We start from the raw sequence: 16,456 nt of genomic DNA, 5'->3' as shown, positions 1-16,456 counted from the left end.
GACGGGCGGACAGGTTCGGCGAGGAAACGCCGCCCCCACTCCGCGGACCCGGACGACACCGCCGTACGTGCCACGCCGCGCCATGCCGCCCGGAGAAGGTGCATGCATGCGTGCGGTGGAGTACTTGGCCAGGCTGGGAAATGGGGATGGTCACCGCCACCATTTTTAAGGCATCAACGAGAAAACTGGAACCTCGTTCAATCGAGACTCGCAGCAGCTCTCCACGGGAGAGTGGACACGAGGTGGCCATCAATTTCGTCACCCACGATAATGTTGCACGGGCGGAAGCGTAACCATTCGTCAGCGCAGGTACTACCTACAGTCCAAAATAATTGAAGTGACAGGTTTGTTTCTTTTTGTATTTGATTTTGATTTGAGTTGGGACGGGTTCGTTTCAAATTAATTAATTTTTTTTGCGGGTAAAAAATTAATTAATTTATGTCTATATATGTTTGATCAAGTCTATAAAAAATATTAGTAACATCTAAACACACCAAATTAATCTCATGAAATTTCCTATGAAATATACTTTCGTACAATGTGTATTTGATGTTGTAGATCTCAATACTTTTCACTATGGGGTCGCTCAAACATAAGCAAGTCTAACTTAGAATAAATTTAGAACTTCAATTATTTCATTGGGTATTTTCCCTTATATCGTTGCTTTCATAAATCAAGACTTGTGTCACCTACGATACACGTTTTGGAACCCTCTTTATTCTCGCAGGAAATGGATGGTCTTTTGCGTGTCTATAACTAGGTCGATTTAAAAATAAATATTGGGAATTTCCGAATCCACATTGATAACTGGCTGACACAAGTTTATTGCCTATTTCATACTTATACACGAATCTTTTGTATAGCCCATATGGTCCTTAGCGGTGACTTATTTAAATCATCTCTCGATCGACCGAGGAAAGACAGCACCATCACAATTATTTACCGTAAACACGTAAGCAACGAGATGCTAAACTAGTTTCAATCAGCCTAATGAAGTAGCCAGTTGGTCTACTAATCGGTTGGTAGAATGTAACATCATAATCTTCCGAGAACATTGCAAGACTTACAAACATGGCAAGACTTTGAGACGCAAAGACATGACAAAATCCCCAAGATATGCTTATTTTGCATTGGTTGGTAGACTCCTCTCCTTTGCAGTAGTATGGCCGTAGGCATGCCTCAGCATTTATGCAAAGTTTCATGTGAGCACTCCCTCCAATTAAAGGCCTAGAAAGAGGCAGGCCATGCTGGCGCGAACTCCGTGACCGGCGGCGTAGCCTAGGTGCTCCGCACGTCGGTCTGGTTATGATTCGGAGGTTGATATGCATGGGAGCATCGTATCCGGGTTTTCTTGGCCCGATGCCGATGGATCGAGGGAGAGTGGAGGCCATGTTCCACGTTGTTAGGTTTTACGGGTGGTACGTGCTTATATCTTGTAGTGGTACGTTGGGTACGTTGGTTGGTGTTATGCTCTGCGACCGTACCATGCAAGAGGCATTCAAAAGTTGGAGGCTGTCTCTCTTGTAGGGCATGCATCAAAAAATTGCTGAAACAGGCACTTTCTCTGTTCACTTTTACTATAAGACGTTTTACATAGTTCAGAGAGCTGTCAGGACAGTTCAAAATCAGGTGTCTAAAACGTCCTATAAAAAGGAACCGAGGGAGTAGTAGTTATGGATTAGTGGGTGGCTGCAATGCTCACTAGAGGGGCACCGATCCAGTACAGTACCTACTGAACTGAACACGCCCTAAATTGACTTTTATGACCGATTGGTACATGCCAGCTACTGTACATACGTACTCCCTTCAAGTCTTTGTAGAGTACAGTAGTAGTAGGACGGATGCCTCTGCAGTTGCTGCAAGATACGGAGGACCACGCAGATTCATGGAACGAGTCCGTTCATGGCTGTATTGTACCACCACGTGTACATGCACCATCGTGCCATTCATGTGCCCATAATCAAATAACCCCCTTTGACGAGCCACCTTGGAGGTCCGCAAAACTGCATATCAGCGATGGAGCCGTGTCGAGCTCGGGCGAGGAGGTGATTCGTCATTCTTTTCTTCGGTGGCTGCTGTGGTGGTGCTGGAGGCAGGTGACGGATGTTGGTGTTAAGCTCAGAGATGTTCTGCTATCTTTTCAGTTTTGTCATGTCGGTCTTTACGTGACTTGTACTTTGTTCTTTATGATATGAATGATACACGTATTACCATGCAAAAAAAAATCCCCTTTCGGCTTGAGCTAATTTCATATGCCAGTCCATATCAGGCCTTTCGCAGGCAGAAAAAGTACTACCTCCCAGCCGAATTAATTGACATGGCCTCTATTTGCAATTAATTTACATCGAAGTAAGTACTATACCCAAATTAATTGATTTACCAACGCTGTGCATCTAAAAATGGATTTACCGACGATGGCACGCTGGAATTTAAAGTGTCGGTCACTCGTGTTGGTCTAATTAACGTGTAGGAGGCGCATGGCGTTCTCTCCATCTCTCGAGGATTAGCACTGCCTGCCCCACACTCTCCCTGCCAGGTCCTCGCCGGCCATCATCAACGTCTCCGGCGTGGGTGGTGCACGGAGATTCTCGTTGAACCACGACCCTGCTCCTCCTTTTGGATCCATGGGTCTTCGCCGGCCACCACTCGAACTATCTTTTCCAGCGACATCCTCATAGCGTGATGTGGTCCACGGGGCATGTACGGCGGCGTTCTCATTGAAACTGTCCACTTTTGGTTCCCCGTTTTGTGTTATTAAACCGCGTCCCCGTATAATAACCAAACTAAAATTAACTTGAGTCGCAAAATTCACTGTCTGTGTTCTCACAGGAAAACTAGTTTTCAGATTTTTGCACGCACACCGACGAAGGAGAAGAATGGGGAGCGCGTGTTTATGAGGTACTTGATTTTTCTTTTGAGCAGTCACTTTTCTCTCGTCCGTCCGATCAACATCCAACGCCGAATGTGCGTGCACTGTTCTTCTTCCTCTGCGCGTGACGGTTCGTCCTTCACCCCCGCGACCTACCTACCCTTAACTACTTGCCTCCGCCTCCCGGCCCGCGGGCGCTGTCGCGCCTAGTCCTCTCTCGCCTTGACCTCCCCCCACTGTTGTGTTGGCCACCACCTTGACCATCCCTCTAAGCCCTTCGACCCACGACAACTCCGGTGACCACCCCATCCCTTCTCATCAACCTGCACCCGTCAAGTTTTGGACTCACTCCTGTCAGCTATCGTCGGTTGCCGCTCGGCCTCGCCGTCCCTGGCGATGCTCATGCTGCCCCCGTTTCGGGCTCACGCTAAGCCGAAAAGGGGACTTGATGATTAGCAAATGCGAAAAAATTCAATTAGTTGGGCGCACACCTCCATGAAGTCAAAATACCATATGGTACATTGTGAAAAGTCGTAGCAAAATTTGTGAACTGCATGAGGTCAAATTTAATATGCATAGTTTTTGTTTTGCGAATATTTTTGTATGTGTACTCGCTACCATAATCCCTCGCCCATTTCCATTCTTTTTCTTAGCACACGAAAAGTCATATTCATTCAAATTTTAGCAAGTGATATTGCTACTAAATTTTTGTTCTAAAACTTTGAGGTATATACTCTCACAAACACAACTCACTGTGGATATCCCATAAGCCCTAAATCACTATTGTGTCTTTTATCCAAACAGCTCAACTTAGACCATTTTTGACTCAACCCAAAAACATTTCACCATCACAAGCCACAAATTCCAAATCCCAAATTACTACCAAATCCACGAGAGAAGAGAAACAAAAGCAAAACAAATCCTTCCATTCCATTCCATCCATCTCCCTTTCCCCTTCCCTTTTCCCTCATCCCACGTTCTCCAGCCTCCATCACGAGCCTACGCAGCTACCCCTACTACTACTACTAGTACTACTCGTAGCACTACCGCCAGTCGTATCAAAACCACCACTGGGCACACACACACCACGGCGTCCCCTGCCGTGGCACCAGCAGTACTGGATCTCGCCCGCAGACCCGCACGCGCATCCGCCTCCCTCCCTCCACCGGTGAATGCCACCGCCCCCGCCCGCCGCCGACGCCCACTGAGCGAGCGAGCGAGCCCGCGGCCAATGGCGCGCTCCCGCCGGCCCCGCACGCCGCAGGCCAAGTCCCCGCCGCCCAGATCGAGGGAGCCGGCCGCGGTCGCTGCGGCTTCCCCGGGGCCCGCCTCTCGCCCCCGCCCCCGCCGCCGGCTGCGCGTGCAGAGCCCCTCCCTGGCGGCGTCCGCGCGCCGCGTGGCGGCCGCGCCGCCCGCCACCCCGCCGCTCCGCTGGCCCGGGGACGCCGCCGCGCGTGTCGGCGCGGGGGCCGCCTCCGTGAGGAAGATCGCCGCGGCGCTCTGGCGGGTCCACCCGGTGCCCGAGGAACCGCGGCGACGGCCCGAGGTAGGGGTTTGTCTCCCAGATCAGCGTGGATCTTCTTTCCCCGTGGCTGCGTGCGTCTGTGCTGCTGTGGCGTTCTAGGGTTTCGTTGTGGCCGTCCTCTGGTGGAATGCAACCAGCGACGAACTAGTTAGAATTTTGGTCGTTTGGTGCTCTGTCACCCTTTTTCTACAAGTTTTGAGCTGATTGTTCTGAAAGCTAGGTGTCCCCGCATCCGATGGGCGAAGGGAATCGGGTGCCATGGCTGCGAATTTTGTCACAATGTTACTGTCTCGGCACACCGCGTCGCCGATTCGACGGACGAAGGGACCATTTTGCCGCTGAGCATTTTTAGTTGGAGGTGGAATGTGACTATCTAGCATAAATGTTGCTTATTGCGTCATAATGTGTAGCAAGCTGTGCATCTACTTCGCTGGGTAAATTTTGGTATTTAGGGAGAGATAGCAGGGTCCATGTTTCCGCATCAATTTGGTACCACTATCATGTCGGGTTTTATGTTAGATTTGAGCATGTCCATGTCCTTTGTTGATCCAATTGGTGATCATTGCCGTCCTAGATTGCTTAGTGTTAGCTGTATCTCCATTAATCGGGCCCAGGGATGTCACATCTCCATGTTTCCATTATTATCTACCCTCTAATCAGGGTCCTTGTGGTCCCTATATATTGCTGTTAGTGTTACTATCTGTAATGGTGACCATCCAATGGGTGGCTTTGAACATTTTTTTCTCCATTTGACTTGTAGATTTTGTAACATATACTCCCTCTGTCCCCAAATAACTGTCACCTACTTAGTATAACTTTGTACTAAATCAGTGACGACACTTATTTTGGGACGGAGGGAGTATTAATATGTGGTTTTGAAGTGTTGGTGATGAGCTAACAGAGATAATTTGCAGCCTAACCCGAAGCCTCTGCATACGCCGGATCGGTGCAATTACTACAAAGCTGTCCTGGAAGGCAGGTCAGGAAGAAAACCTCTTGGCAACGGCAGCATTCATGAGGTATATTCCTTGTTCACAAATTATTACTACTTAAGAGTACAGTTCACCATTTTCTTTTCTGATCTTGTTTTATTAATGAGAATGATTTTGATCCTAAATTAGGTGGGAGCTTACTCTCCATCACCTCGAATCGAAATGGAGGTGGCAACCAAGTGGGACCGTCGTTGCTTGAACACGTCGAGGGATGCTGACTGCGATTCCTTTGATCGTTATCCAGTGAGTGCTGATGCAGAAATCTCTGCACTAAGAGCAGAGCTTATGCAGGCTCACAACAGGATTCATGAGCTTGAAGCTGAGAGTCGGTCTGCAAAGAAGAAGCTTGATCACATGTTAAGGAGCCTTTCTGAGGAAAAGGCTTCCTGGAAGAGCAGGGAGCATGACAAGGTTCGAGACATCTTTGATGGTGTTAAAGAGAGTCTGAACCGGGAGAGGAAGAACCGACAAAGGGCAGAAATTATGAATTCCAAGTTGGCCACTGAGGTATCCGAGTTGAAGTTGGTGGCAAAGCGATACTTGCAAGATTATGAAAAGGAGAGGAAGGCCAGGGAGCTTATGGAGGAGGTGTGTGATGAATTAGCAAAGGAGATTGCGGAAGACAAAGCTGAGGTTGAGGCTCTGAAGAGTGAATCTATGAAGATGAGAGATGAGCTGGAGGAAGAAAGGAAGATGCTGCAGATGGCGGAGGTTTGGCGCGAAGAGAGGGTTCAGATGAAGCTCGTTGATGCAAAGCTGACACTAGACAGCAAGTATTCACATCTGAGCGACCTTCAGTCTGAGGTTGAGGCTTTCCTCAGTTCCCACGGAGGCAATACTGCAGATAAAGAGATGGTAAGAGATGCAGAAAGGCTAAGGGAAGCAATTTGCTCTATGAAGTTTCATGATATTAAGGAGTTCTCTTACAAACCGCCACCTGCGTCAGAGGACATTTTTGCTGTATTTGAGGAGCTCAGACAGAGGGAAGACACTGACGAGAAGGAGATTGGGCAGTGTAATGGAGATATCCCCATCGGTCATGCAACAAAGATCCACACAGTTAGTCCTGAAACTGACATCTTCCTGGAAAAACCATCAAAGAGGTATCCCCATCAACCCTGTGCCAGAAATGAAGAGGAAGATGACAGCGGATGGGAGACTGTCAGCCATGTCGACGAGCACGGCTCGAGCAACTCACCAGGTGGGAGTGAACCATCAGTCAACGGCTTCTGTGGAGGAAACGGCGCATCGGTGAGCGGAACGGACTGCGACGACAATTCTGAAAACTGCAGGTCCATCAGCGGTATCAGCGAAGTATGTTCGACCACAGCAGAGAAGTACCGGAAGAGAGGGCCTTCTTTCGCCAGACTCTGGAGATCATCAAACAACGACAATGGCCGCAAGAAAACAGGATCAGAGTTGTTGAACGGGATGCTCTCCAGCGGCAGAATGTCGAACTCCGCTCTCTCGCCCACCCTGAAGGGCAGCGAGGTGTGCACGGTTTCGCCGAGCGTGGGCGAGTGGAGCCCGGAGCTGGTGAACCCCCACGTGGTGCGCGCGATGAAAGGTCGCATCGAATGGCCCCAGGGCGCGAAGAAGCAGAGCCTGAAGTCCAAGCCTCTGGATTCGAGATTCGACGGCCGCAAGGTCCAGCTGCGCCAAGCGTTGAAGCAGAAGATATAGGATGGCCCGGCCACACGCTGTATCCTACTCGTATTTCTGAATATAGGACGATCTTGCCTTGTACACGGGGTGGGTGCCTGATCTGGAAGAAGAAATCACTTGTAGTAACATTGGTCCCTGAAATGGGTGCTATCATCGGCTGTACCTAATTGATGTTCTGATAGCCCTTTAGCTCGCATAGAAAATTTCACGACGCCCTTGTAATCAAATGTAGTATCAGTAGTATTTTTCAATCAAACGCATTACTTAGGCATGTCTCTAGACACTTTGACCGTGGCTGCTTCTGTCTGTTTCTTGTCCTGGTGATGATGTATGTTTCTTGAGCTGGACCGAAACTTTGCGTAGGAACTGGAGGTGCTGTGACCAAACTGATTTGAGAGGTCATCTGCTGTAGAGGAGCTTCGCATTTATAGAGAAGTTTGCGTGTGCTCATCTGGATGCTGGAGCTATCTTACTATGTGAAAGTGTGAGACTCATCATCTGCACCCTTGGGCTGTGGAGTATTCGGTTTTGCTAAATCTCAGGTGCCTAAACTTATTTGTGGCGTCAGTCAGTTTTCTCTGCCAAAGCGCGAAGCTGAAGGCGGGACAGCATGAGGAGCACTGGCCACAGCAAGGCCGAGCCGTGTGCGAGTGGGAGCCGGCAATGGCGAGTCCGAAACTTAACCAGGGGTGCAGGAGAGGGGCTGCCGGAGGTGTTCATCTGGGCGATGCTTAAGAGGGACGGTGGCCAACATGGCGATGGGGGAGGGGGGCGGCAGGTAGGGAATTATGGCTATAGGTAGGCCACAGGGTAGGAGGAGGAACCGTCACAGGGAAGGAGGAAGAAGATGAACAGATGGCGGCGTGCTCCTGACAGTTGGATATTGATCTGATGACCAGAAAGAGAAGTGACTGACATGCATCATTTTTCAGGTACCTCACGTATAGGTGCTCCACAGTAGATGACCCCGTGACTTCGCATTGACTATACGCTTTCTGTAGTTTTGCTGACAGATGATTAACGTTTGGAATCTGGGAACAGTAAACGTGGAGCACATGGTTAACTACAGTGTCGAGCCAGCGCCATGAGATAAGCTTCCCCTTAGCGGTGTGGTCTCAGATGACTCGTCCTTGTCTGCGACCTACTGCCGACTAAGGATTCGACAAAACGATGTGGGCCAAGAATCGGCAGATACTGGAGCAGTAGCAACCAGCACGCAGCACATTAGGCTCATCAGACGAACAAGAAAACAAACATCCACGATCGCGACGACGAAGGAAACGAAACTTGGGACCAAAACCAGAGCCATAGCCAAACGATACAGATTTTTATTTAGTCGGCAACATCTTAGACAAACCATACTGATATGCTGGTACTGCAGCAGCATAGTAATCAGGTGACAACACAACTTGCATCAAGCAAGACACGGTTCAACAAGCGGGCGGCAGTATATATGCCTTATGTCTTCAATATAGAGAAGAACTGGCTGGCGGTTCGAGCATTTATCGGAGGCGGCTAAGGCTTAGAAGCCGTGGATCTTGATGAGCTCCTTCTTCGCAATCCCAGCCTTTGCAAAACAGAAAGGATGGTATAATCAGTCACAAGAACGTTTGACAGAATGATAAATGGTGTTCGTCTTGTTAGACGTCGGAAGGTACCTGGACTAGGAAAGTAGCAACATTCTTACGCTGATCACCCTGAAGCTGAATGACCTGCAGAGGGCAAATCATAGTCAGTATAACAGCATCAGGCCGAAAAGCAATTGAAGCACGGCCGGCAGTATCATACCTGGCCTAGCTCCGGATCCTGGACTACTGTGCCATTGCAGCAGAATTCCTTCTTGAGATCCTTGAGGATCTTGTTGTAGCTGAACTCCTTCTTCAGGCCCTGGACAGTGGTCAGACTCTTCCTGCCGTTGCGCTGCTGGATGCGCACATGCACATAATCTTTTGCGCCGGGGCCTGCACCAGCATCCTCAGCATTTGCCTCAGCAAAAGGATCTACGGAGGAAGACACCATATCAGACAACATGTAGGTAGAGCTCATGTACATACCAAGGTCACGATGAGTAACATGAAAGTATCATAACAAGGGGACCAGATTGAACACCAAACCCTTGTTTAGGATAATCAGGTGACTACAATTTAGTTTTGAGAAGCTCAAAGTGACTAAATTACATACATCAAACTACAGAATGTTCAATTTAGCATTTATTTCATGAGAAGCGAGACATGGATGCAATGGAAGCATACCGAAGGCAGATGGCAGAGTAACGTCGAGATCAGACATGAAACTTTGTTGTTGAGGTTTGACTGGCACCGAACAGATTAAGGTTTCTCTTGTTGGTCCTTATGTGGAAGCTGCGCAGCATCACAATATCCATCACATGCCATTCATTGAATTTGATGATTAAATGGAAACAAATGACAACTGAAAGCGATATGCAGGACCTAAGCAAATCAGGCACCCTCGTGCCTAGCCGAGACCTAGTAACTTCATCGACCAAAACGAAACAGATCTACAGACCTCCCGGGGGACAGATGAACAGAGATGAAACTCTCCGAGGATTACGGGAATCCGAGATGCGCATAGCGCGACAAATCGACGCATCGAAACATTTCCCCACCAATAACGAGACCAAGTTCTCCCGTACGCGAACGAATCGCGTCAATTTAAGCTATACACGGAGTTCTACCGGAACAGATCACGAGAATAACCATCGATCCGTAAAAAATTAATCCCCCAATTTTTTTAATCACCAAGATAAGAAATTCCCGAGAGCCTGACCACCCGACAACTAAACCGACACAGATCGCCTCACCCACCCCGACTCCTCAGCAGACACGAACGCGAAATCAAGAACAGATCGCTTCAAATCCGGGCACCAAAAATTTCCCCCAGGCCCCCGCCGCCAGATCCGCCGGCCTCCGGAATCACTAACCGCGGGAGCGCGGAGCGATCGAGAGAGCTCGCGACGAGACGCCTAAAGATCCCCAAATCTTGGAGGAAGCTAGCACGCGGATTTAATCGGGGAGGGGAAAACGGGTGGTTACCTTTTGCTGGCGGAGCGCACGCGACAGGAGAGGGAGGGGACGCGGTGCGGTGAGAGGAGAGAGAGAGAGAGAGAGAGAGAGGCGGATGTGAGCTTGGCCGGCCGGGAGGCGTCGCGCACTTATAGCGGGAGGAAACGTATAATTAGGCAAACCGCCTTATGCAAAGAGAGGGGGGCTGTACACGGCTCTAGGGTTCTGGATTCCCTCCGACCCATCCAGAAAAGCCTTTTTAATAGATTTTATTATTCATGACTATTCTTTAATTGCCAGGAAATTGTCATTACACAGAGTAATTAATTAATTAATTAATTAAGGACGCCGATAACCACCGAACGTTCAAATTCGAAGGGACCTCCCGATGAAGGATACATCGATGGAACACTCGGATTGGAGAAGATTGTTAACATTGTCTTTCAAGCCAAAATATGCATCGATTAGATTTAAGATTTTTGCCAAGCTGGGTTGCCCTGCTCGTGTGCTTCCCCGTTATATTCCCGATCATTCGGCTAAGGGGCAAAGGGAGCACCGCTGTGATTGTTACTCCCGGGTCAGCGGTGTAGTACCTCTGACGGACAGAGCCGAAAGCTAGCACTCTTAAACGTTTGAATCGGTCGGCCATGACATAGGAATAAAGTAGAGGGGGTCTTTCAAACCACGACCAGGGGCTTTACCCCCGAGGTAACCCGTCTTCGGACTCATGTGCTGTTTTCGAGTTACATAAGTATGATCATTGTTCGAATTATTATAGACTATTATGTTTTAGACAGATTCTGTTTTTGTTGCGTTGTTTGCTTGTTTTGATGAATCTATGGATTTATAAGGGGGTATAAGCCATGGTGAAGTTAGAATACAGTAGGTATTATGCAATAATAAAATGTGAATGAGTTTACAACAGTACCTAAAGTAGTGATTTGCTTTGTTATACTAACAGATCTCACGAAGGTTTTTGTTGAGTTTTGTGTACTGAAGTTTTTAAGTTTTGAGTGAGATCATAATGGATGAAAGAATAAGGAGTGGCAAGAGCCTAAGCTTGGGGATGCCCGAGCCACCCCAAGGTAATATTCAAGGACTCCCAAACATCTAAGCATGGGGATACCCCGGAAGGCATCCCCCTCTTTCTTCTACCAACTATCGGTAATTTTACTTCGAGCTATATTTTTAATTTTTATTCATCACATGATGTGAGTTTTGCTTCGAGCGTCGTGTATTATATGAGTCTTTGCTTTGTTTGCTTTTTAGTTTGTCACAATCATCTTTGCCGGACACACATTTTTTAGTGGGACACACATTATTCGTGATTTGTTAGAATACTCTATGTGCTTCACTTATATCTTTCGAGCTAGGCAGTTGCTCTAGTGCTTCACTTATATCTTTTAACATGGTGGTGGTTATAATTTTAAAGAAATAGTTGCATTCTCATGCTTCACTTATATCTTTTTGAGAGTTGAAAATAGTAATGGCAATTAGTACAAGTTATGAATTTGGTCCTAATATGATAGGTATTCAATAAGGATATAATAAAAACTTTCACGTAGATCACTGAATATGATAAGTTTGATTTGTTGTAATAGTTTTGCAATATAAAGGTGGTAATATGTGGGTTGTGCTAGTGATTAATTATGGTTTAGTAAGAATATTGGTGTTAAGGTTTGTCATGGCCGAAGCATGCACGTATATCTCTCGTTATGCTATGAAGTTGGAGCATAATTTATTATTGATTGTCTTCCTTATGGTGGCGGTCGGGGACGAGAGATGGTCTTTTCCTACCAATCTACCCCCCTAGGGGCATGCGTAGCAGTACTTTGCTTCGAGGGTGAGTACATGGATTATACGCACTCTCACCTTTCCGCAATTTGCTAGCCTCTTCGGTACCGTGCATTGCCCTTTCTCACCTCGAGACAAGTTTGGGGATATCGCTTATCGGGAACTTATCGGTCGACCTATGATAAGGGGTAAATCGGCCAGTTTATCGGCATATCGGCCGATTTATCGCCATATCGGTTGATTTATCGGCCAATATATCTTATCGGCCAGACCACGATAAGCGATAAATCGGCCGATTTATCGGAATATCGGAAGATATCTTGAACAGTGCCTCGAGATGTGTTGCAAACTCCGTCAGTGCATCCAAACCCCGTGATATGATACACTCTATCACACATAAGCCTCCTTATATCTTCATCAAAACAGCCACCATACCTATCTATTATGGTATTTCCATAGCCATTCCGAGATATATTGCCATGCAACTTCCACCATTCCGTTATTATGACACAAATCTTCATTGTCATATTGCTTTGCATGATCACATTGCTGACATAGTATTTGTGGCTCAGCCACCATTCATCATTTTTTATACATGTTATGCTAGATCATTGCACATCCTGGTACACCTCCAGTGGCATTCATATAGAGTCATATTTTGTTCTAGTATCGAGTTGTAACTTTTGAGTTGTAATTAAATAGAAGTCTGATGATCATCATATTCATTATTAGAGCATTGTCCCAAGTGAGGAAAGGATGATGGAGGCTATGATTCCCCCACAAGTCGGGATGAGACTCCGGACGGAAAAAGAGAGGCCAAAAAGAGCCCACAAAAAAGAAAAAAAGGCCAAAAAGAGCCCAACAAAAAAAGACAAAAAAAGAGAGAAGGGGCATTGTTACTATCCTTTCCACACTTGTGCTTCAAAGTAGCACCTTGTTTTTCATATAGAGAGTCTCCACTACTAGGGAAAACCCTAGTAGTAGCGCGGGTTTAAAGCCCACTAGTAGCGCGGGCAGCCGCGCTACCAATAAGGCGCTACAGCTATTACTTAGCAGTAGCGCGTGCGACAAGCGCTACTGCTAAGACACATAGCGGCAGCGCTTGTTCTGTCCCGCGCTGCTGCTAATCTAGCTAGTTGTAGCATGTTTTGTATCCATCGCTACTAGTACTATTTTTTTTCATTTTTAGTGTATTTATACGCCGTTATATAAATTTTGGTACAATACCAATTATGAGGTTTATATCATTATGTCCATAACAGTGTGTCAAATGAAGGTGGATTAGGTTCAAGTGGAGGCAATATGTGGTGCATGTCAAAAGTATACTACTAATCCAAACTTGATCTAGTTTGGACTAGTAGTACTTTCGATGTGCACCACATGTTGCCTCCACTTGAATCTAATCCGCTAGCACAAGCTATTTAATCATCATCATAGTCATTACCACCAACAGTATTTATTTAATCACCATAGTCATAGTGTAGCACATCATCATCTTCAAACTCATTCTAGCTAGCCAATCACCACCAACAGTATTTATTTAATCATATAGTCATTACCACCAACACTAGCTATTTAATCATCATACTCATAGTGTAGCACATCATCATCTTCAAACTCATTTCTAGCTAGCTAATCACTCCTACTGCTCTCTCTCAGGTAAAATAACATAAAACATGTGTAGCTCTCCTCCTTCATCAAGTTGGAGCATGCAGATGAACCTGTCTCCTAATCGTGGGCTGCGCTTCTCATTGCTGCCCCCTAGTACTTCTCTGCGCTCCTCCATCACAAATTTGGTCCAGTCTTTCACTATTAAGACTTCCTCGCTCTTAGAAATCCTGAATGCACTAAAGTGCATTGTAGGATATCTTGGCCGTAAGCTAACAATACTCATGGTACCATTAGTCTCGATCCCATGAGGCACAACATTCATCGGGAGTCCCTGTTGAAGAACATCGTATAGTAACATACTTAGCAATGAAGTTTAGCTTAAAAAATAATGTATGCAAAAGATGCACTGAGGACAAATAGTAAAAATCTTACCATCTTTCCTAAATAGATGTGACCGTAGTTCATTACGAACACTATTGGTCGCACGTTTTCAGTACTAACATTTCTAAATGCAGGAAGAAAATTTGTCTTGACAGTATCAAGATCCTCAAGCCATGAAACATAATGACTTAGCTCCTCGTAGTTTAGTTCAGCCCCGGGACAGTAGTAGGTCCTGTCTACCAAGCGCTGGACATGTTTGCTTGAACTGAAATAAGCTGACAATAGAAATTAGTTGTCAACTATTTTTGAATAAACAATATCAAAGACATAAATATGGTTGAGAAACTCACATAATGGTATAACTGGAGGCGTCTGAACATCGACCCAGATGTCGGTATTACCTTCAATATCATCTTTCGGACGAATATCAAAGGTGATGACCATATCAGGCTCAAATGCATAAGTCTTGCATAGTGCTTGCCAAGTTTTGCATCCAAAATAGGTGTAGTCGTCTGCGTTGTATAATTTTGCGTGGAAAATATAACCATGCTCGGTCTTCAAGTAAACTTTCTTTACCACCATAGTACGACTGAAACCTATCTTATCCAAGACAAAAACTCTTGCATGGCAGGGGATACGCTAGTAGAATAGTAAAAAAATTAAATTATAAGTTGAAGCAAATGAAGCAGATGTCATGCTTAATTACGAAAAAAGACTTGTGACTTACTGTATCCACTTCGAAGTTCACGTCCAGCTTGATGCTGAAGCGCCTATCATCATCTAGGAAGATTCCGTCGCACAGGCCGCGCTCGTCTTCGCAGTATTTGCAAATACCGAAATCCTTTTCGTTGTCAGACATTTCCTATGTTCATAGTTGAAACATCAATTGAAAATCGATCGAAGACAACTCCAGGATACTCAAAATATCTTATAGGACTCATATTGACATGAGCATTCAATAAGCAAAACCAAATCGTAAAATAAATAAGTATTCAAATTAGCATGCATTCAATAAGCAAAAGTAAATCATCTCATGCGTCCATACATCGTCGAATATTATCACTAATACATCCCGAATAGTATCATACATATAACATCACTAATACAACTAAAACCCTAGCGCACGACGGGTATCGGCGCGGGCGGTGGACACCCAAAGAGAAGGAACCATCACAGGATCATAGCTCCAGTGAGATCCCTGGAGAACCTGCCAGGTATTGGAGAACATGTGCTCCAACGCAAACAAGTAGCGACGGACGTGTGCGTCCTCCTCACTGACACAGTGACGCACCACCTCCGCGGGGTCCTCGAGCCTCTGGACCGTCACTGGCCCACGCGACCGCCACCAAAGAAGGTTTGGGTCAATGACAGGCTGGCTCCTCACCAACCTGCGCCCCCCGGTAGGTAGCGCCTCCCAGTACCACCCCGACGGAGCCCGGTCCCGGACATGGCCCATCTGGTGACGCAGGTGTCCTCCGCCGACTCGACGACGAGGATGCGGGATATGCATCGTCGACGTCGATGCGGGAAAAATTGCTTTAACTAAAAAAATAACAACAAATGTGACATGTTCAACTAGTTCTTACGATTAAATCTAGTCAATTAATTCTATACCTAATAAAATGAATAACGACATAAAAAAAAGTCCTATGCTTTGCAGGAACGTTGACTCCTTCCCGGTGCGGCAAATCCTGGGCACTCGATATGTCCTAGTTTGTAGCACAAGTCATGCCGAAATTCACGGAAATTTTTGGCATGACTTTTGCTAAAAAGTGGACAAATCGAGAACCTGAAATTTGCCGGAACGGAAATGAATCAACATTTCGGCAAAACATAGGCCACTCGGCTTCATTTCCTGGAAACAACAAAGCCACTCGGCTTCATTTCATCAATGACATATATCATATAACAACAATATGCAAATGAAATTACTGTTTAGGCATTTTCATAAAAATTTGCCCTAGCTAATTTCCTAAAAAAAATTGCTAATCATTTTTCCTAAATGCTAAAAAAAGCCTACTGCCCTAAACAAATCTAGGGTTCATATGGAACACCTAGGGTTCATATGAACACCTAGGGTTCATATGAACATCAACACAACATCAACACATATATAAATTGCCCTAGCAGAGAGAGAGAGGAGGGTAGGGGAGAGGAGAGGCAGAGCCTTACGGTGACTGCGGCGAGGGAGGGGCAGGCGGCGTCGAGGTCGGGTCGGGGTTCGGGCGCGCGACGGAGGGCAGCCTCGAGGTCGGGGTCGGGGGCGGCGTCGAATCCGGGGTCAGGGGCGGCGTTGAGGCGGGAGAGCGACGGGAGAGCGCGCGGCGGCCGACGGGTGACGGCGGCGGCGACAGCAGAGGAGTTGCGTTTTGGGGGAAGTGGCCGTTGGGAAGAACGAATCGAGCGGTTAGGTCAGAAGTAGCAGTAGCGCGTTTCAGGAAGTGCGCTACTGCTAACATAGCTACAGCGCGTTCCCATATACGCGCTACTGCTATACCATTCTCTTTTTTCCCTTTTTCATTTATTTTTCTTTACATTTTATTTTTTTCCTTTCACCTTTTTGTATTTCTTTCATTTTAATTTACTTTTCTATTTG

General features: G+C 46.5%; 2 protein-coding genes across 3 annotated transcripts; one reads left to right on the top strand and one right to left on the bottom strand.

Annotated features, from left to right (window-relative positions):
- The first annotated feature begins 3,912 nt into the window (after nt 1–3,912).
- On the top strand, nt 3,913–7,322 carry LOC109748029 (uncharacterized). Its single transcript, XM_020307092.4, has 3 exons — nt 3,913–4,415; nt 5,309–5,413; nt 5,516–7,322. The coding sequence occupies exons 1-3, from the start codon at nt 4,101–4,103 to the stop codon at nt 7,067–7,069; spliced, it is 1,974 nt and encodes a 657-aa protein (XP_020162681.1). The 5' UTR covers nt 3,913–4,100; the 3' UTR covers nt 7,070–7,322.
- Nucleotides 7,323–8,359: 1,037 nt separating this feature from the next.
- Nucleotides 8,360–10,251, bottom strand: LOC109748036 (protein translation factor SUI1 homolog). 2 transcript variants are annotated; one of them, XM_020307095.3, is made up of 5 exons: nt 10,105–10,251; nt 9,304–9,411; nt 8,840–9,051; nt 8,710–8,763; nt 8,360–8,618 (listed from the first exon to the last, which is right to left on the bottom strand). In XM_020307095.3, the coding sequence occupies exons 2-5, from the start codon at nt 9,338–9,340 to the stop codon at nt 8,574–8,576; spliced, it is 348 nt and encodes a 115-aa protein (XP_020162684.1). In that variant the 5' UTR covers nt 9,341–9,411; nt 10,105–10,251; the 3' UTR covers nt 8,360–8,573. The 2 variants fall into 2 exon arrangements, with proteins under 2 accessions (XP_020162684.1, XP_073356293.1); XM_073500192.1 differs by having other exon boundaries at nt 9,877–10,130.
- Nucleotides 10,252–16,456: the final 6,205 nt, after the last annotated feature.

The sequence above is a fragment of the Aegilops tauschii genome, chromosome 1, assembly GCF_002575655.3.
Source record: "Aegilops tauschii subsp. strangulata cultivar AL8/78 chromosome 1, Aet v6.0, whole genome shotgun sequence".
NCBI classification, from domain to species: domain Eukaryota; kingdom Viridiplantae; phylum Streptophyta; class Magnoliopsida; order Poales; family Poaceae; genus Aegilops; species Aegilops tauschii.
The sequence above is the reverse complement of the archived record's forward strand: the minus strand, read 5'-3'. Positions and strand labels throughout refer to the sequence as shown.